This window comes from Piliocolobus tephrosceles, chromosome X (assembly GCF_002776525.5).
Source record: "Piliocolobus tephrosceles isolate RC106 chromosome X, ASM277652v3, whole genome shotgun sequence".
NCBI classification, from domain to species: domain Eukaryota; kingdom Metazoa; phylum Chordata; class Mammalia; order Primates; family Cercopithecidae; genus Piliocolobus; species Piliocolobus tephrosceles.
In genome coordinates, this window is record NC_045455.1 from 4,885,620 (window position 1) to 4,908,610 (window position 22,991).

A 22,991-nucleotide genomic window follows, 5' to 3' on the forward strand; every position below is an offset into this window, starting at 1 on the left:
TATTGACCCCTTTTCTTCCTTTCCCTTGGTTTCTATGATACTCCTTTTCTACTAACTTTTGTTTTCCCTCTCTTCCATTCTCTTCCTGAGTGCCATAATCAGGATATACATTTTCAAGTATATAACCATATTTCCCAAAATCATCAACCTATCTTATCTCAGCATCAAGTACTTTTAGCATCGTATTAGAAGTTGCACGAAAAAAACCCTCAAATTCAGAACACCTAAAACTGAATAGCATTCCTTCCAAACTGCTGCATCCTCCAGGGTTTCCTCTCCTGGTTGCCGTAATACCACCCTCTGTCAGAGAGCCAAGCGAGACCCCTCATGGTCCTTCCAGGCTGTCTCCTCAGCTTTGTACATGCCATCAGTCACCGTCCCTGCTTCCTCTTCCTCTGAACGCCTCCTCTTATCCGCTGCTCTCACTCAAATGCACACCTTGACTGGGCATTTTCAAAGGCCCCTTTATTCTTTTACCAATATCTCCTGTATCAGGCCCTCTGCATTTTTGTTTTTATTGCTTCATCTTCCTACTTTGTCTAAAAAATAGTTCATGAGTTAACAGTGTCAAGAGGACAAAGCCCTTGGTGGTGCATGCATATTTCCTCATGATTTGGCCCAACCCAATCTTCTTAGACATGTCACCTACCGGCCTTTCTACCCTGAACTGAACTTCTGACACAACTTCCCAAATACTCGGTAGGTGCTGTTTTGGAATGGCACGGCCCATCCATCCTGGTTGCTGCTTGGACTGCGGAGGCTGAAAAGGAGAAGCCTGCCTTCACACAGGCTTGCACCAGGATCCAGTTGCTCTTTAGCTTCCACCAGTCTGGTGTGATGGCACAAGACTCAGAGGTAGACGGCGTGAGAACCACGCCGCTGCTGCTTCTGCTGTGTTACCTGGTGAGCCCCCGTGAGGATGATTTTCCCTTGCAGTGGGAATCTCCAAGCCTAGTCCCTTCCCCCTTTGATGTCGAGTGCTAGGGTTTACACATGCTACTTGTGCAGGTGGGAGCAGTAACAGAATCAGCAACTGTAGCAGCAGCTTCTCAGTTTGGCTAGAGGCTTCCTGATCTAAGATAAGGCTGTAACTGTCTTAGTAACTCTGTTCTGTGGTGTGCTTGTAATGTCATTCCTGAAAGTTCAACTTAGAGTCTCCCAATGATTATTTTCTCAAACTAGATTATTTTCTGCTTAAATAGGTAGAGTGGGTTCTGTCCTATACAACGGAATAGCATCTCTACACATTTTTTAAGCCACTAATTGCTTCCTTCCCTATGGTAATATATACATTTGTTGATATTATTATATCAATATAATACTTTATTCATATTAATATTTGTTCATTTGCCTTTCCCTATTTGACGCTGAGATATTTGGGGGCAAGGAATAGGCTTTGCTCATCTTTGATTTTCGAATGCTCCTTCTTTGGCATAACGCAGAGTCTCTGGAAACACTGGTCGAAATGAACTGAAATACACTGTAAGACAGTGAGAGATTTTACCCTCTAGCACACCATCTGTACTAAGTGGGGTCAGAGGAGTAAGAGTAGGAGACACAGAGCTGTACATGCAAAAGCAGGAGACACTAACTACAGCTGGGATTTGGACTGAGGATAAACGAACATGGATTTAATACTGAAAGTTGGATAAAATTTGATCTTGTTAAGAAGACAAGGAGGATATTTTAAGCTTAATGTAAAGGAGTTTAAGGGAGGCTGAAAATGCAGAAAAAAATGAGTGGATTAGAAAAATAACCTGAACAGAGATCTTGCACAGGGGAGTTCTGACAGGTAAGAAACGAAAAGAAAAATTATGATCAGCTTGGAGAAGCCTGATATTAGCGTGGACTAAGGAGAATGATCATTTTTATATAGGTAAGAGGAAGTCCTTGAAGGTGTTGAAGAAAGAAGCATGTTTTACAAAGCTGGTTAGAGAACTGGGAAAGATCTGAGAGAGTGGCTTTCTTTCTTCCTTAAGTTGACATGCTTTAAGAAAAAATACTTTAATACTAAAAACTATATTCAAGGTAAGGAAACTCAGATGTCCAATGTTCATCTGTATTATGAATAAAATTCCAAAATTTATAGCAGAGCTCTTTGTATTAAACCCAGGGATCCTTTGCTCATATAAAGTTATAATTCTAGAAACATTATGAGAAGGCTCACACAGCATGCGTCACCATTCTGAAGATGTTAATTCTGCATCAAGCTAAAAGAATATCACTTAGAAAAGTACCTATTGTGGGTTGTTCATCCAGCTTCCATTTATCCAAATAACACAACTTAAAATATCAACAGCTCTAGAGTTTGTCCCAATGACCTTTGATCATTAGTGCACATGAAAAATTACACAGTTCTGGCCACTTACCCTTCCTGCGTAGTGCATGATGGTAAAGGCTGTACCGTGGTCTTTGAGGGCAACATTCCCATTCCCATCCTTCATGGGGAAGTACACCGCATTTGTGTTTGAGGATTCTAGGAGGCTTTGCAGCTTTTTTGGAAAATTTGATTCCATTGACCAAATCATTTGACTTTCTTCATCCAATAACGTGAGAAATCCAGATGGCTTCTGAGAGTTAAGAAGAGATGGGGAGTTGTTTTGTCTATTACTTAGTTTGATACTTTTGTTATGATTCATGCATGCTTGTTTATATTTTTGTTAGATTCATACAGACACTCAGAAAATGAATCAGTCTTTACCTTAATACATTTCTATTTCTGCCCCACCACCTAGCAGGTCTCTGATGTAAAGTAGACCCCCAATAATATTTATCAAATTAATGAACAAATAAGTAAAAAAAAGTACTGTAATGTCATTAAAATACTGCAGTTATTTAAAAAGTACATTTTCATCTTATAAAGAAAAATAAAATTTCAGACTACAGGAAAATTGTCATTTTTCTTGACCTATAATCCATCTAAAATATTCCATACCTATGATGAGACAAGAAACTTATCAAAAAATAAAGCTCACATGATGCTAAGTCATAAAAATTATGGCAAAACTGGGCACAGTGGCTTAGGCCTATAATCCGAGCCCTTTGGTAGGCCAAAGCAATCAAGTCACTTGAGCTCAGGAGTTTGAGACCAGCCTGCCTGGGCAATATGGTAAGATCTTATCTCTATTAAAAAAAAATAATAATAATACAGAAATTAGCTGGGCATGGTGATGTGTGCCTATAGTCCCAGTTTCTCAGGAGGCTGAGGTGGGAAGATCACTAGAGCCCAAGAGGTATAGGTTGCATGGAGGCATGATCATGCCACTGCACTCCATCCTGGACAACAGAATGCAACCCTGCCTCAAAAAAAAAAAGAAAAAAAAAAAAAGAGTATGTCCAAGATGGCCGAATAGGAACAGCTCTGGTCTGCAGCTCCCAGCGTTATCAACGCAGAAAATGGGTGATTTCTGCATTTCCAACTGAGGTACCTGGTTCATTTCATTGAGACTGGTTGTACAGTGGGTGCAGCCCATAGAGGGTGAGCCGAAGCAGGGTGGGGCATCACATTATCCAGGAAGCGCGAGGGGTCAGGGGATTTCCCTTTCCTAGCCAAGGGAAGCTGTGACAGACTGTACCAGGAAAATTGGGATACTCCTGCCCAAATACTGCACTTTTCCAAAGGTCTTTGCAAATGGCACACTAGGAGATTATATCCCACGCTTGGCTCAACGGATCCAGTGCCCACAGAGCCTCGCTCACTGGTAGTCCAAGATCGAACTGCAAGGCAGCAAACTTGCCTGGGGGAGGGGCGTCTGCATTGCTGAGGCTTGAGTAGGTAAACAAAGTGGCCAGGAAGCTCAAACTGGGTGGAGCCCACCACAGCTGACTGAGGCCCGCCTACCTCTGTAGACTCCACCTGGGGGGGGGGCGGGGGGGCGGGGGGGCGGGGGGGCAGGGCATAGCTGAACAAAAGGCAGCAGAAACTTCTGCAGACTTAAACATCCCTGTTTGACAGCTCTGAAGAGGGCAGTGCTTCTCCCAGCACAGTGTTTGAGCTCTGAGGATGGACAGACCACGTGCTTAAGTGGGTCTCTGAACCTTGTGTAGCCTAACTTGGAGATACCTCCCAGTAGGGGCCGACTGACACCTCATAGAGTCAGGTGCCCCACTGAAATGAAGCAGCAATATTTGCTATTCTGCAATATTTGCTGTTCTGCAGCCTCCACTGGTGATACCCAGGAAAATAGGGTCTGGAGTGGACCTCCAGCAAACTCCAACAGACCTACAGCTGAGGGAACTGACTGTTAGAAGGAAAACTAACAAACAGAAGGTAATAGCATCAACATCAACAAAAAGGGCATCCACACCAAAACCCCATATATAGCACCATCATCAAAGACCAAAGGTAGATAAAACCACAAAGATGGGGAGAAAACAGAGCAGAAAAGCTGAAAATTCTAAAAACCAGAGCACCCTTTCTCCTTCAAAGGATTGCAGTTCCTCACCAGCAATGGAACAAAGCAGGATGGAGAATGGCTTTGACGAGCTGACAGAAGTAGGCTTCAGAAAGTCAGTAATAACAAACTTCTCTGAGCTAAAGAAGGATGTTCGAACCCATGGCAAGGAAGCTAAAAACCTTGAAAACATATTAGATGAATGGCTAACTAGAATAAACAGTGTAGAGAAGACCTTAAATGACCTGATGGAGCTGAAAACCATGGTATGAGAACTACATGATGCATGCACAAGCTTCAGTAGCCGATTTGATCAAGTGGAAGAAAGGGTATCAGGGACTGAAGATCAAATTAATGAAATGAAGTGAGAAGAGAAGTTTAGAGAAAAAAAGAGTAAAAAGAAATGAATAAAGCCTCTAAGAAATATGGGATTATGTGAAAAGACCAAATCTACATTAGATTGTCATACCTGAAAGTGACGGGGAGAATGGAACCAAGATGGAAAATACTCTTCAGGATATCATCCAGAGAACTTCCCCAAACTAGCAAGGCAGGCCAATATTCAAATTCAGGAAATACAAAGAACACCACAAAGATACACCTTGAGAAAAGCAACTCCAAGACACATAACTGTCAGATTCACAAGGTTGAAATGAAGGAAAAAATGCTAAGGGCAGCCACAGAGAAAGGTCAGGTTACCCACAAAGATAAGCCCGTCAGACTAACAGTGGATCTCCTGGCAGAAACCCTACAAGCCAGAAGAGAGTGGTGGTCAATATTCAACATTCTTAAGGAAAAGAATTTTCAACCCAGAATTTCATATCCAGCCAAACTAGGCTTCATAAGTGAGGGAGAAATAAAATCCTTTACAGACAAGCAAATGCTGAGAGATTTTGTCACCACCAGGCCTGCCTTACAGGAGTTCCTGAAGGAATCACTAAACATGGAAAGGAACAACCGGTACCAGCCACTGCAAAAACATAGCAAAGTGTAAAGACCATCAATGCTGGGAAGAAACCGCATCAACTAATGGGCAAAATAACCAGCTCACATCATAATGACAGGATCAAATTCATACATAACAATATTAAACTTAAATGTAAATGGGCTAAATGCCCCAATTAAAAGACACAGACTGGCAAATTGGTTACAGAGTCAAGACCCCTCAGTGTGTTGTATTCAGGAGACCCATCTCACATGCAGATACACGCATAGGCTCAAAATAAAGGGAGGGAGGAAGATCTACCAAGCAAATGGAAAACAAACAAACAACAAAAAAGCAGGGGTTGCAATCCTAGTCTCTGATAAAACAGACTTTAAACCAACAAAGATCAAAGGAGACAAAGAAGGTCATTACATAATGTTAAAGGGATCGAGTCAACAAAAAAGAGCTAACTATCATAAATATATATGCACCCAATACAGGAGCACCCAGATTCATAAAGCAAGTCCTGAGAGACTGAAAAAGAGACTTAGACTCCCATACAATAATAATGGGAGAATTTAACATCCCACTGTCAATATTAGACAGATCAATGAGACAGAAGGTTAACAAAGACATCCAGGACTTGAATTCAGCTCTGCACCAAGCAGACCTGATAGACATCTACAGAACTCTCCACCCCAAATCAACAGAATATACATTTTTCTCAGCACCACACTGCACTTACTCCAAAATTGACCACATAGTTGGAAGTAAACCACTCCTCAGCAAATGTAAAATAACAGAAATCACAACAAACTGTCTCTCAGACCACAGTGCAATCAAATTAAAACTCAGGATTAAGAAACTCACTAAAAACTGCACAACTACATGGAAACTGAACAACTTGCTCCTGAATGACCACTGGGTAAATAATGAAGGCAGAAATAAAGATGTTCTCTGAAACCAAAGAAAACAAAGACACAACATACCAGAATCTCTGGGACACATTTAAAGCAGTGTGTAGAGGGAAATTTATAGCACAAAATGCCCACAAGAGAAAGCAGGCAAGATCTAAAATCGACACCCTAACATCCAATTAAAAGAACTAGAGAAGCAAGAGCAAACAAATTCAAAAGCTAGCAGAAGGCAAGAAATAACTAAGATCAGAGCAGAACTGAAAGAGAGAGAAACACAAAAAAACCCTTCAAAAAATCAGTGAATCCGGGAGTTGTTTTTTGAAAAGATCAACAAAATTGATAGACCACTAGCAAGACTAATAAAGAAGTGAGAAAAATAAAATAGATACAATAAAAAGTGATAAAGGGGATATCACCACTGATCCCACAGAAATATAAATTACCATCAGACAATACTATAAACATCTCTATGCAAATAAACTAGAAAATCTAGAAGAAATGGATAAATTCCTGGACACATACACCTCCTAAGACTAAACCAGGAAGAAGCTGAATCACTGAATAAACCAATGGCAGGCTCTGAAATTGAGGCAGTAATTAATAGCCTACCCACTAAAAAAAGTCCAGGACCAGACGGATTCACAGTCGAATTCTACCACAGGTACAAAAAGGAGCTGGTACCATTTCTTCTGAAACTATTCCAGTCAATAGAAAAAGAGGGAATCCTCCCTAACTCATTGTATGAGGCCAGCATCATCCTGACACCAAAGCCTGGCAGAGACACAACAAAAAAGGAGAATTTTAGACCAATATCAGGGACCAATATCCCTGATGAACATCGATGTGAAAATCCTCAATAAAATACTGGCAAACCTAACCCAGCAAAACATCAAAAAGCTTATCCACCAATATCAAGTTGGCTTCATCCCTGGGATGCAAGGCTGGTTCAACATACGCAAATCAATAAACGTAATCCATCACATAAACAGCACCAAAGACAAAAACCACATGATTATCTCAATAGATGCAGTAAAGGCCTTTGACAAAATTCAACAGCCTTCATGCTAAAAACTCTCAATAAACTAGGTATTGATGGAATGTATCTCAAAATAATGAGAGATATTTATGACAAACCCAAAGCCAGTATCATACTGAATGGGCTAAAACTGGAAGCATTCCCTTTGAAAACTGGCACAAGACAGGGATGCCCTCTCTCATCACTCCTATTGAACATATTGTCAGAAGCTCTGGCCAGGCCATCAGGTGAGAGAAAGAAATAAAGGGTATTCAATTAGGAAAATAGGAAGACAAATTGTCCCTGTTTGCAGATGACATGATTGTATATTTAGAAAACCCCATCATCTCAGCCCAAAATCTCCTTAAGCTGATAAGCAACTTCAGCAAAGTCTCAGGATACAAAATCAGTGTGCAAAAATCACAAGCATTCTTATACACCAATAACAAACAGAGATCCTAATCATGAGTGAATTCTCATTCACAATGGCTATAAAGAGAATAAAATACCTTGGAATTCAACTTACAAGGGATGTGAAGGACCTCTTCAAGGAGAACTACAAACCACTGCTCAGTGAAATAAAAGAGGACACAAACAAATGGAAGAACGTTCCTTGCTCATGGATAGGAAGAATCAATATCGTGAAAATGGCCATACTGCCCAAGGTAATTTATAGATTCAATGCCATCCCCATCAAGCTACCAATGACTTTCTTCACAGAATTGGAAAAAACTACTTTAAAGTTCATATGGAACCAAAAAAGAGCCCATATTGCCAAGACAACCCTAAGCAAAAAAGAAAAAAGCTGGAGGCATCACGCTACCTGACTTCAAAGTATACTACAAGGCTACAGTAACCAAAACAGCGTGGTACTGGGACCAAAACAGAGAGATAGAGCAATGGAACAGAACAGACGCCTCAGATATAACACCACACATTTACAACCGTCTGATCTTTGACAAACGTGGCAAAAACAAGAAATGGGGAAAGGATTCCCTCTTTAATAAAAGTGCTGGGAAAACTGGCTAGCCATATGTAGAAAGCTGAAACGGATCCCTTCCTTACACCTTTTACAAAATTTAATTCAAGATGGATTAGAGACTTAAATGTTAGATGTAAAACCATAAAAACCCTAGAAGACAACCTAGGCAATACCATTCAGGACATAGGCATGGGCAAGGACTTCATGTCTAAAACACCAAAAGCAATGGCAACAAAAGCCAAAATTGACAAATGGAATCTAATTAAACTAAAGAGCTTCTGCACAGCAAAAGAAACTATTATCACAGTGAACAGGCAGCCTAAGAGCTGTCCTGGCCAACATGGTGAAACCCCGTCCTTGCTAAAACTACAAAAATTAGCTGGGAATGGTGGCACACGTCTATAGTTCCGGCTACTCAGGTGGCTGGCTGAGGCAGGAGAATTGCTTGAACCCAGGAGGCAGAGGCTGCAGTGAGCCGAGATCGTGCCACTGCACTCTAGCCTGGGTGACAGAGTGAGACTCTGTCTCAAAGAAAGAAAAGGAAAGAGAAGAGAAGAGAAGAGAAGAGAAGAGAAGAGAAGAGAAGAGAAGAGAAGAAAAAGAAAATCCAAAGACTGCAATTGCCTGAGCGCTGTATTGGTGAGATCACTCCCTTTCAGCCAAAGGGAATGAAACCTAATAATGCCAGCCACGGGACATGCACCCTCCTGGTGGGGCTCACACAGCAGAGCGTGCTCCTTGAAGATACTCAGCAACAATGACAGCCACCTATAAAACGAGAAACCAAATAACCTCCCTGGGAAGGAAAAAAAGAGAAGGCCCAATGCGGTGGAGAATGGCACTAGAAAGGAAGTAGGAATGGCTTCAAAAGCAAGCTCACCCACCTTAGCAAGTTACCTGACATCAGCAGTGCCTGGAGAGACTGCTGTTGCCAACACAAAAGTGTGTCTGGATAAAAGAATTTGAAGAAGAAAGCCCCTTATTGGGAGGACTGGCTCAACAGGAAGTTCCATAGAGTACATTGCAAGAAGTTCAGAGTGGCTGGGGGCCCCCATGAGGAGTCCCCTAAAGAAGCTGAAGGTGAATAAATATATATGTATATTTATATATAAGATAGATATATAAACATTTATTTTTATATAAGATATATAATATAGAAATATATAAATTATATGTGTGTGTGTGTATATATATATACACATATATGAGAGCAGCCCTAGAAGAAAATGGTCCGTGTGAGAAGTTTGCCAAGGATTGGTTCCATCTGTGATGTCTTCAAAATCAAACAATTCTTTTTTTTTTTTTTTTGAGACGGAGTCTCACTCTTGTCGCCCAGGCTGGAGTGCAGTGGCCGGATCTCAGCTCACTGCAAGCTCCGCCTCCCGGGCCCACGCCATTCTCCTGCCTCAGCCTCCTGAGTAGCTGGGACTACAGGCGCCCACCACCTCGCCTGGCTAGTTTTTTGTATTTTTTTAGTAGAGATGGGGTTTCACCATGTTAGCCAGGATGGTCTCGATTTCCTGACCTTGTGATCCACCCGTCTCGGCCTCCCAAAGTTCTGGGATTACAGGCTTGAGCCACCGCGCCAGGCCACAATTCTTTATATCAACTAATAGCAAGCTATTTGCTGAAGAGTAAGTAAAATGTTGATATTACAATACTAGCCATCATTCCTTCATCTATTGATCTGAGCATCAGGTCATGATACCTCTGTAAATGCTATTACAGATTCACATACAAATATACACAAGCCACACAGCAGAAGGACAAATGAGCCACGGCAAGGTTGTCTGCAAGTCTGTTTCTGTTTCAAGGGCAGTGACAGATGTCTTCTCTGGGGTGAAAATATTCACTTGTTTGGTAAAGTGGTCAATGTGTATTGCAGTAACTCAAAGACAGGGCCCCGAATCAGTATAAAGATGACAGACATTCCGAGAGCTCACGGATTCTGCTCCAAAAATCAACATGATGTTCACCAGGGATAAGGTGGTTGATTACTAGCAACATTTTTGAAGCATTATTATTTGTATTGTCTTCAAATCAAAAACAAAATCTTGTATGTTATGTTTTCTGGATGTCTGAAATAAAACAATAAAAGAATGGGGCGATTAACCTTTTAGACTTTGAAAACTTGTGGAAGTGCCTAAAAACAAAAATAGAACCTGGGGAAATAAGCCATAAGAAAGGGATTAATCAGCCGGGTACGGTGACTCACGCCTATAATCCCAGCACTTTGGGAGGCCGAGGTGGGCGGATCACGGGGTCAGGAGATCGAGACCATCCTGGCTAACATGGTGAAACCTGGTCTCAACTAAAAATACAAAAAAATTAGCCGGGCGAGGCGGCGGGTGCCTGTAGTCCCAGCTACTTGGAAGGCTGAGGCAGGAGAATGGCGTGAACCCGGGAGGCAGAGCTTGCAATGAGCCAACATCGCACCACCACACTCCAGCCTGGGCAACAGAGGGAAACTCTGTCTCAAAAAGAAAGAAAGGGATTGATGACCTTCAATTCCTTTACTAGTAAAGGGTTAGAAGAGATTGCATGGCCCCACTCCACGTGAAAGGTGGTCATAGTTTCACCTTCATCAGATACTACAGAGTGCAACAAATGTACTCGACACTTGGAGGATTTGGTAAAAATCTGGGTCAACCCCTCCCCTCAGGGCCAGGGACAAATAGGTAATCCTTGAAATATAAATATGGCCCATGCAAGTTTTCATTCTGATGACCCCTGGTTAGCAGTGGAAGAGAACACGGCAAGCTGGAGAGAAGGTGCTGGATGCGTGAGGCTTCCCATATACAATTAAGTAAACAGTCCTGCCAGTTTGAAGACATTTTTAAACCTTAAGTAATTATAGGCTCTGTATGTCACTATGAGGGCTTTCTGGAGGAAGAGGGCTGTAATTTTAAAAAAGAAGAATGCTGACAAGTTACTAGCAGGAACAAGAATGTGTTAATCAGAAAAATTTATAAAATAAAGTAATTTAGAAATCTATCTTTATGGAAAGGGAGACTAAAGAATGACATATTCTCCAATTAGCTGAACGCTGTCTGTTTTCAACAATGTCCATGTGTCTTGGAGATATTGTGAGTATATCCATATAATGTTTTCTTATATTAGTACATCACAATTGCTGTTTATGTGATAGATTTTGGCTTATATGATAGAGACACAGGGTCAAAATGTTTTTCATTGTAAAGTAGAAAAAATAAAGTAAACTATAAACACCTGCAGATGCCGTGAGACTCTTAATTTAACTGATATTATATATGTGTTTATATGTTATTCCTGCCAATTTTTCCAAATTTAAATCTTAGAAACTTTGAAGATAAATTAACAAAAAGATTCTGGTGAACTTGTTTTATGGTGTGATTGATCTTAGGTATTATTTTATAAAAAGTCCTTTTTTTTTTTTTTTTTTTTTACAATAGGCACTTATTATTGCCAAAAGGAGAGTTTTAGTGACGTTGAATAAACAGTATTGAATATTTCTATATCAAAATGATCTGATATTTCTTGTCCTTTTAACGAATTGTTGATGCTTCAAATGCCCTTTCAGAAAAAGATAACTTGTGCACCTCAACAGATTTTGAAAAATTATTGCAGAACCTCACATATAAAGATATCTCAAAAATAAGGCCTCCTGAAAGAAAATTATTTGTCTCCAGTATATTTAAATCCATGTATCCTGTTAAGTATCTAATTGTATTTTATGAATACCTGGAAAAAAAAGTCCAAAACTCCATTCTGGTTACCAGGAGAATATGCTGTTTCCATGGTAACTCCCTCTTGTACACATTCCACTTGCTCGTGGAGAAAAAGCACTTCATTGATATAGTGGTGCATCTTCTCATTGGTCATGTTGACACAAAGCTATTGTGGAGAAAACAAGAAAACATTTCACAAGATAGTACAGCAGTGCATATTCACTTGTTCAATGACAGTTTCAGATTGGTAAAGTATTGACTCAGGGAGGTTCCAATCAATTAGTCTATCAAAATAAAGCATGACAACGTTGCCTGAGAAGTCAAGTTTCAACTGAAGTCCAGTAATGGACTTGCACATATTTCACAAGTCAAATATATCTGATACCATATCATCTAACTATTCAAAGTATGTTAAAAACAACAAAAAGAATGATTACAATATTAACTTACAAATGTTGAGTCTCAAATATATTTGAGCACTTAAAATATTTCCAAAAGGAAAATATATTTGAGCTCTCATCGGGAAATGAAGATAAAGCTGGGTTTGCCATAAGATCCCAGAGAAAAGAGAAGCATTTCTTGAGGGCCTCATTTCTGATTGCATATTAGTGATGGGTAAGAATGAGTGTGGCGGTTCTTTCAGAAACAGTAATCACTAGTCAAATCGTTTTATTGTAGAAATTATTTCCTTTATCAGAAAATTTTCCACATTCCTCCAACTGTCAATTTTTCTCTTTCCACAAGACATTCCCACGAGGAAACAAATGTGCTATTTCTTAATCTTAAAAAAAGAAAACTTTATTTATCTTAAAGTATTTATAAAAGTAAACCATAACTCAAATCTAACCAGCATAAAATCTGACTTCCCCTCTAGTCTACTATTCTACTTCTCTGCTTCCTTTCATATCAAAACACACACACACACACACACACACACACACACACACACACACGGCTGATTTCTACTTATTATCTCAAATTCTTCTCTTCCCACTCCCTCTTGAAACCACTCTAATAAAACTTTTGACACCATGGCGCCATCAAAATTGCTTTTGTGGAGCTCATCAGCAATGTACACATTTCTTTTTTTTTTTTTTTTGGAGACGGAGTCTCGCTCTGTCGACCAGGCTAGTATAGTGGCACAATCTAGGCTCACTGCAAGCTCTGCCTCTCGGGTTCACGCCATTCTCCTGCCTCAGCCTCCCGAGTAGCTGGGACTACAGACTCCTGCCACCACGCCCGGCTAATTTTTTGTATTTTTAGTAGAGACGGGGTTTCACTGTGTTGGCCAGGATGGTCTCAATCTCCTGACCTCGAGATCCGCCTGCCTCGGCCTGCGAAAGTGCTGGGATTATAGGCGTGAGACACTGCGCTCAGCCAGCAATGTGCACATTTCTAAATCCAACGTTGAAGTCTCACATTTGTTTCTCTTGACCCATCCCCACACCAGCATAATTTGACTGAGTTGGTTTCTCTCCTTCCATGGAGCACTTTCTCACCTGTCCTCCAGGACACCACGCTCTCTTGGCTTTCTAGATCAGTGGCTGCTTCCTCCCTATCTCCTTTCCCAACTCTTTATGGACTCCTGGCCTGCTCATGTTGGAGTGTCCAGGGGCTGTGTTTGGGGGCCTTGTCTCTTCTCTGTCTACACCCACTTCCTTTGTGAGTTCTTACAGACCCTTATGCTCCCTCATCTGCACCCTAAACCATTATGTTATACTAGACAAAATTTAAAGCTGCTTAGAATATGTAGTGCTCAGTAACTAAAAATAATTACAGATCAATACTTATTTAGATGGAAACAATTGATAAAACATTTGAAAGAAAATTAGAACTCATCTGCAAGGGGAATAATATCTATGATAATATTTAATGAGAAATATCTTGTATTAATGTAAACAAATGCCAAAGCTTTTGTTAAAAATTAACAAAATGTTAGCCAGGCGCAGTGGCTCACACCTGTAATCCCAGCACTTTCGGAGGCTGAGGCGGGTGGATCACCTGAAGTCAGGAGTTCGAGACCAGTCTGACCAATATGGTGCAACCCCGTCTCTACTAACAATACAAAAATTAGCCTGGCATGGTGGCGGGTGCCTGTAGTCCTAGCTACTCAGGAGGCTGAGACAGGAGAATCGCTTGAACTCGGGGGGCGAACGCTGCAGTGAGCCGAGATCACGCCACTGCACTCCAGCCTGGGTGACATAGCAAGACTCTGTCTCAAATAAATAAAATAAGTAAGAAAGACTGGGAAAAAAGAGCACAGAAAAGAAAGAACTTCCTGGGTTCCTCTTTTCCACATACCCCAAATCTTCTCCAAGTCTGAGGTCATCTCAACAACCTGGGAAGTAGGAGCTCCTTCTAGATGTTCCAGTCCTGCTGATGGGCACTCATGTCCTCCTTCTAGCGCATATAAGGACAGCTTCCAATGAGCAAGACAAATTACCTTCTCAAGTGACCAGCACCAGGTCACTCCATATTCTCCCAAAGGGAGCTCCCACTTACCCTTAAGGGTGTGGCTAGTAATGTATTGACAATTACATGCACCTAGATGGAAAAGGGCATTTTCTCAAAAATCCAGTTACTTGGGAGAATGGAAATTTACGACGTGAAGAAGTCTCAGGGGCTAACTTCTTCAGGGAAGAAACAAACACACCAAAGAGCGGAACACTGGTGTGAACACAGAAGGGAGGGTGGCGTGGGACTGGGTGGATTTGCTGTAAAGTTCTAGTCTTCTTGCCAGGGTTAGAATGTTGTGCGTAGGTGTAGCTAGCTCAAACATCTTCAGAAATGGCGCGATTAGAGCATGAGAGAGTGGCAGGCAAGGGGTTCCTTGACTGAAGCAGAGGTGGGAGAGCTCAAAGTGCAGAGGTCCTTACAACCTGATGGGGTTAGTTTAATGATGAATGCACGTGGTCTTTTTCATTATTAACATGACAGGTGGAGAATAACCATATAGTAGACACATACCAAACAAAATATTAAAGTAATAGCCATATTAAAATAAGATCTGAATATCACATACTGACATTAAAATCATAAGAAAAGTAATTCTTAGCTTCAGGTCAAAAAATGGTGCTCCATGACTACCACCCTTCCCAATGGTTTTTCTTGTCTCTCTGCCTTCATGGTAAAAGATGGTTTCTTAAATTCAGTGATAAATGAGTTTCTGTAGACAGAAGAAGTTTCCCTAAAACATTCTATTACAACATGAAATCTAAGTTAAAAATCAAAGAAGAACCTGCCATGTTGTGGTAGTCCTAAAAGTCTTTTTAAACCTAAAGAACTTAAGAGGATTTGTATAAACCAGGAGACTCTCCCGGTACGGCCTTCTTCCCCCAGCACTCCCTCTGTGGTTACTGGATTTTCTTCCTTGTATATTATTTGCCCAGAAAGCAACTAGAATTTTTCCTCTCTGTCTTCTGGCAACTAGATTTCAAGAGAAATGCACAAAGCAGGAAGTCCCTTACCTTTTAAACTAAGTGTTTTTTAGGTAAACTCACACTTCAGTGCTCATTTCTCTTCATTAAAACAGTCACTTTGGATGAGAACATACCATATAAAACATTTAATTTTAAAGGCGCTGTTGTTAAGGCAAATACGATTTGAATATGGACACAGACCAATAAATTCTGCACATTATAGCTGGCAGAGGGAGGAGTGGCATTCAGTATCTAAATATCATATGAAAAATATTTTCTTTCTTGTAACTGATACAGTCTAGCACATTTATCCTCCTGAATTATTCCATGAAAACCAAGTGATGCCAGGCGATCCAGATCTTCATGATCAGTTTCTATGTTTATCTTATCCTACGGGGCATAAATCTCCAGTAATGGTTTTGGAAAGAAAAACCATTTTCCATGCAACTATGTAGCATCTGTCCACAATTGCATCCCTACTGTTAAAGAAATACATCTGCTTGTCACTTTCATTTCAATCATAAATAAAAAATAAAATTGTTAAAGAGAAATAAAAACTGTTCAAACTATTTCACTTTGCTTCAGAAATAATATTTTGATGCATTCCTTTAATAATTTGTTAAACTCCAATAATAAGGTAATTTTGTTATAAAGGAATAATAAGTGCTATAAAATTATTAAAGTTTGGGGTGAAATATTTACTGAAAATGTACAGAAAATAAATGACTTCTTTTATGGAATGAAACCATTGGAAAATATTCTTTGACTATATGATACATACAATTGTAACTTCTCAAGTTATTATTAAAAATACATTGAATCATCTAAAAATTAACACAAATAGGTCCGTCCTTTACCTCAACAATTTGACTGTTCATGGATAGTGTGCTTAAGTGGAATACATTTTAGGGAACAAATTGCTGAGAAACAATTGTTGACTCCATGAAATAAGGTAATATCTATTACTGTGCGAAACGATAAGAAGTTTGATAAAAACGATTCCAAATTTTAAAAAATCAGTGACTGATTATTTATAAGACATACCCACATTATATGACATTTTGTTTTCCTCTCATTTTGAGAGTGTCTAATTGAAAATACTTAGATGGACATGGATGACTCTAACATATTTCATACAATTCTTTTGTTATTTTGCATTCAGAATAGGTTGCAGCTCTGTAGGTACAAAAACTGCTTTCGATCACAATCTGAGTGTACCCTCCTGGCCTTGACTGCCTCACAGAACACAACCTCTGTCGTGTTTTGACTGACCTGAGGCTTCTCATAATAGAAAACAGATACTGTAACTGTTTTTTTCTTACTGATATTTTACTGAGTTGAACATTGGCTTCACTGAATTGATCCCCTGGTTTAATCAAAGCAGTGAAACCAAGTGTGAATGTAGATGAACCCGCGGCAAATACAAGGATGGGAAGAAGTGAGGGCCCAGGTTTCTTCCTTTTTTCCACAAAGGTCTACAGCAATCTACCGAACTTTGGATAACAGAAATGGATGTGGCCTGTGTCTTTGGATAGAGCAACCCAATTTATTCCTCTCCTGGTCAAAATGATTGATAAAACCTACAGCTTCTCTGTTGGACTTCTAGCATTGTTAAGCTTCAGCATCAGCTGTGAGTTCTTTTTGTGGCATAGGGTGATCTTTACAATACACCCGAACCTTTTATTGAACCTCATGTTCTTTGTGTTCTGGGGGAAAAAAAAATCTTAAAATAAATTATTGAAATCCCATAGAGAAAATTCCAGCTTCTTGTGTAAAACCAAGTAGCCTGTGGACTGATTTCCAATTTGTACCTTTTATTACGAAGGTGCCTTCTGGAACTGAATCTATATTTGTGTTTCCAACAGCGGAGAGTGATGTGGAGTGGTAGTGAGTCACTGGAAACAAATGTAGTTTAAAGCAGAATGTTTTTCAAAATAATTTTTGTGTAATGTGTCCATTAAAATGTTTTACTTAAAGTTTGCCTTCATTCTAAACTGTTCAAAGCACTTATTGTTTGAACCAAAGTTAAAATATAGAAGTACTGTGGCATGAAATTCAAAACCACTAGAACATGTAGCTAAGGTTAACAATAGGAACATATTCAATATCAGATACCTCACTGAAAATTTTAAAAATGTACCCCACAAACCAAATGGTTTTGCCAAAGTCGTGGATAAAACCGTATTCTTCATTTATTTTCACTAAACTCTGTATGTGTCTGTGCATGTGCACATGTGGGCGTGTGTTCCACACAATCAGAGAAAGATAGACTGAAGATTTTTACAGGCAAATCAGTTCGTATACCTAGAAGCATAAATCTGCATCAGTCATTGGCATCACTGGCTTCAATGCAAAACAACCATTACTTTTTCAAATCTACCTATTGTACAGTTGTTTTGGGGTTCCATTAGATCTCCGAGTATTCCTCAGAGTAGACGTGAATGTGGGTGAAAGCTGGGTATTCATAAATGCTCATGAATAATTACCAAGTAACCACTTAGATAGTATTTGCTCTTCTCTAATTAAAATACATGCTTTGTACATGAAGTGCCACTGCTAGGTGGTTTACTAATAAAAATTATGCACCCCTGGAACACACTCTTTAGGAACGGAACCTTACTGCTTATCCAGATGGCTCATCATTTGTATTAATGACAAACAATTTCTTGAGTAAATTTTCACCAACTGTTCTCCCTTTATTTTTATTACTCAGTGAAACATATCTGAAACAAAAATATAATAGAGCGTGGCATATACATCACAGAATTAAAGTAGGAGATTAATTAAAGCTGACTCCAGCTCAAGGCAGAGCCCCGGGCGGTGATTCGCAATCCTCTCTGCACACTGGAATTAACGGAGGAGCTTTTTAAGAAAGGCTCATGTCTGTGCTTGACCCCAAACCAATTAAATTGGAGTGGGGTGCAGGCATTGAAAGATTTAAAAAGCTTTCCAGGTGATTCTAATGGGTAGACATGGTTAAACACACTGAGACAGATCGTAGAACTAAGAATGCACTATGCATTAACTAATTTACTCATTAGTTTATATATGTGTATATATAAGATATTAACGTGTATGTGTTCACATAAGACAGAGAGAGAGAGAAGGAACAGTGTTGGATTTAAGACATTCAGCATTCCTGAAATATGTTCAGCAGAACACTAATTGTATGAGACTTTAATAGCTGTTGTCTAAAAACCCTACATAAGCAGAAACCCATTGGGGAAACATGGAGTTAAGTTAACAGGCTTCTCTGCAGGACTTCTTGCGGACTTGAACACATCAAGCGTACTATGAACCTCAACTATTTGAAGATTACCTCGGGGCTCACCAGACTGCTCCAAGTGGTTCTCCGACAAATCAATTATCCCTGATTTCCATATATTGCCTATGAAATGGCAGGTCCAGGAGGTTGGTGAGGCGACAGCATCTCTGTTGTCTATTTCAGTTTTAAAAGTCCAGTTTATTTTGTCTTCTCGGAATCTATAATTATAGAGGCCTTTCTTTCCTACCATTCTTATTAGGGAAAGGTCATGTTTCCTCTTTTGCTAGCACCATCACTCTTACCTTGATAGAGGATACCACGTCTGCTGATAAGCTGATCTTATTTTAAAAACAGAGGACGTGTGGGCTTGGTAGTCACTTGGTAGCCACAACAGAGAAGGGTTGCTTTCTTTACCAGACACCCGCATCAGGACCTGCAGTCAACACCCAGGAAGTGAACTGGGCACACATTCGCTACCACCAACAGCTACCACCTGGCCCAGGCTGCCATATTTGCTTTTGTTTGTATTTCTTTTTATACCCTTCTATTTCCTTGTCCCCTTCTCTTTTCTTTTTAAATTTTTTATTTTGTTAAGTTACTATTTCTTAAAGGAATCAATCACCTTTCCTTCTCTGGCTTCCCTTATATATTTTAAAAATAAAGTATATATAACAAATTTTAGGCAAATATAAATTTCAGTTACTTGACATGTATAAAGACATTGTTTTACACAAATAAAAAACACTTTCTCTTTTTACAACATTTATTTTATTCTGTTACTAAGAACAAAAACAATCTAGTATTTTGATGGGTTTAATTCATGACTACATTCTTTAATGTAAATAATTACTACTTTGGGATTTGAAGAATTGATCTTCAAAAAGGAGTCTATCTGCTATAAACTAACTGGCTAAATTTATTGATAAATCTGATATAATAATATGCTAAGATCAGGATTGAAAAACACAAATTAAAAAAATTATTTTTAGATATTTGGTATGATACTTTGTACATAAAATATATCCCTCAATTTAAATAGAAGCCATGCCTAAGAGTTAGAAACATAACCTCTGGTTAAAACCCTTATTTTAGAGCTTTAGTCACTCTATCAAATTGCTCAATGGTTTTTTAAAAAAGTTTGTTTTCTTGTTTAGTAATAAACTTCTAATCAATATGCTTTCTTTTTTCACATAAAATTATTCATATAGTCCAAAACCAATGATTAATATAAAACTTCTACCAAAATAATAAGCCTTTTTCAAATAGTTGTAATTATTCAGAATTAAATGCAAAGTTTAGAGGTTCTGAATGACAAATTGACAGCATGGCCTGTGCTGGATCAGCTCCTGGGGCCTCACATATCTGCCTCTGAATTCCCACTGGGCCTCACAAAACTTGTGGGGATAACTCTTAATTTTCTGAAAGAGCTGTTGTAAGAGTTAAAAATTATATAGAACAATAGTCTGACTAATAGTAGGAGCTCAAGAAATTGTAGCCATTATCAATTATTAGCACAAAACTACATGAAAGCATTTTCCTAGTTTAGGTATCTGGGATTGGAGCTTTACAGCTGGACAGCCACAATGATTAATTTAAGCCTTTTCCTGGTCATTAAAATAACTCAATTCACTCTTCTATAAAGTAATCTGATAGATGTTTTCAAATGCATTAATTCTCCTTATTAAGCTTTGTAACATTTCCTTTTAATCATCCTGGTACTCTACAATGAAAAAGATATACCTGCATTATGTAACTTACTTATTTATATTACATGGATTTGGTGATAAATTCCACTATGTAAAAAAATAATGGCACATAAAATTTATGAAGAGTTTATTTCTACACATAATAGAATAAATAATATTAAGTCCTAAGAGAAATACCAACAAAAGGGGCATCAAGTGAAGTTTAGAAATTAAAATTTTAAACTTAAAATTTTAAGTTTAGCTTTGTAAGAACCTTTGGAACTGAAAATAGCTCAAGTTATTAAACCTGAATTCAGACCCTGGTTTTGTGAGAACTTCTATGAGCTACTTAATTTATTTAAGCTCAGAGGTAGTATTACTTAACTTACAGAGATTTTGAGGGAAAAATCATTAAAAGTATAGTTTGTATGCTCAAAATTCTTAATTATGTTGCCACTACCCATTTTATTTCTCTAAAACAAGTTTTTGAAGACTGCTATTTAAAGAAGACCAATAATCATGCTATCTATAAACACAGAATCCAGTGTCATTGTAAGAGGTATATTATACTGGCATCTTATTATTTAATTATTCTATTTGTTTTTCTGTAGAAACCTGAATAGCATTATGCTAGAGTTCTGATATGTAGTGAAAATAAATGCATTTTCTTGTTCAAATTTTTAAAAACATCAGATCAACAGCTGGTAAGTCCCTGAAATGATTTTGGAAAGTTCAACATCATTGTGAAAAGGAGATGCACAGAGTAGAAGATGCTTTAAGACAGGGGTAGATATTTAACACATGTATGATTTTGAAATCTATGTGTGAAACAACTGAAAATAATACTTTACCATATTTGTGTATCAACTGATCAGTGGACAAATCAATATTGATATCTAATAGCGATCACATGATAGAGTGTGAGTAAAATTACATGGATCCTGTCCCATACTTAGACCAATATAGCAGCCTTTCCCCATATAAGCATCCCACCAGTCCTTTTCCCATAATGTCCAATTAAAATCGGTCCTTCATCATCAAGAGGTAGACTCAATTTACCCTCCTCGCTGAACCTGGGCATGCTTGTGGTTGCTCCAACCTATAGAGGAAGTAATGCTATGTGACCTCTGAAGCTCGGTTATCAAAAAAGCATCCAGCTTCTATATGTGTTTCTCCTTTGGGGAAGCCACTCTAGAAAAATCAGCCAATAAACTGCAAGAAAGCCCCAACTAGTGTGTACACAGAAGCCACAGGGAGAGACCAACATGGAGAGACCAACGTGGAGAGACTTACGCAAGGAGGAACTGAGGCCCCCAGCCAACATCCAGTGTCATCCTCCACATTCGTGACTGACGGAAGCTTCACATGGCATTTGCCTCCAGCACTTCAGTTATCTAGCTAAGGCTCCAGATATGATGGACCAGAAACAATCTGTCTCCGTATACCCTGTTCAAATACTTGACCCAAAGAATTGGTGAGCATAATAAATGTTTATGTGTGTCATTAAGTTTTCAGGTAATTCATTATAGGATCATAAATGCTGCAACACTAAAAAATATGTAGGACTGGAAAAGAGAAGAATTGGTGCAGAAGTGGGAACATATTATCTGGCTAGAGAAAATCTAATTTATAAAAAAGGAATTTGCCCTTTTAACATTTGTACCGTACCTGCCATACCATAATGTCTATGTAAACTTTAGTGCCTAGAACAGGGTCTGGAACTTGGGGCATAAACAGCATATGTTTATTGAATGAATGAACTCTAGATTACTGATGCAACTAAGCCAGAAAAATGAAACCTACCAGGTACTGCTAGCATGCACTTACAAAGCACAGACTGTAGCAGCCTCAATTTTCTCATCTGTGAAATGTGAAAATGCATGTGAAGAGTATGTGGGAAGAGTCTAATTAAGAGAAGTTAATTTACTATTCCATTTTTCTTTCTATCATCTCTAGCATCATGATTTCACAATGAAGGGCGTTAAAATATTTCTTGAGGTTGTGACTGCCAAATTATATCGTATCATTTCATAAAACTTTAGAAATCAAAGTATCTCCATTTTTCCAAACTCTGAGCACAAAGGTCAAGCCCAGGTCATCTGAAGTGCCCAGTAAATCTCAGCTGCTAGAAAACAGTCTGTAAGCAGGGAAATGATTTGAAATCTTGACAAGTCTGATGAATTCGATTAGATAAAGCCTGGCTTGAAGATAAATTACATATCACAATATTTTTTCTTTTATTTGAGACAGACTTTCACTCTTGTTGCCCAGGCTGGCATGCGGTGCTGCGATCTCTGCTCACTGCAACCTCTGCCTTCCAGTTTCAAGCGATTCTCCTGCCTCAGCCTCCCAAGCAGCTGGGAATACAGGCACCCACCACCACGTAGGCTAATTTTTGTATTTTTAGTAGAGGCAGGGTTTTATCATGTTGATCAGGCTGGTCTTGAACTCCTGACTTCAAGTGATCCGCCCGTCTCAGCCTCTCAACATGATGGGATTACAGATGTGAGCCACCGCGCCCAGCCTATATATATCACAATTCTATCTTCTGCAAAGGGAGCTTTTATTTTGAACAAATGTGTTCTGCCTCCAATTCTTCAATTCTCTAAATTCTTTCAGTGTTTTTCTTTTTTTCTTTTTTTTTGGCATGGTCTTGTTCTGTCACCCAGATGGGAGTGCAGT

The 22,991-nt window shown here is 39.1% G+C and overlaps 1 protein-coding gene across 2 annotated transcripts in view; it reads right to left on the reverse strand.

The window, feature by feature from the left end:
• Positions 1-22,991, reverse strand: part of MYO16 (myosin XVI) — a 626,143-nt gene that overhangs the window by 201,233 nt on the left and 401,919 nt on the right. For both annotated transcript variants that reach the window (XM_023217640.2, XM_023217641.2), the window contains exons 22-23: positions 11,954-12,106; positions 2,370-2,570 (exon numbers count right to left, since the gene is read on the reverse strand). In XM_023217640.2, the coding sequence (XP_023073408.1) occupies positions 2,370-2,570; positions 11,954-12,106 (354 nt within the window). The remainder of the gene's footprint in view (positions 1-2,369; positions 2,571-11,953; positions 12,107-22,991) is intronic.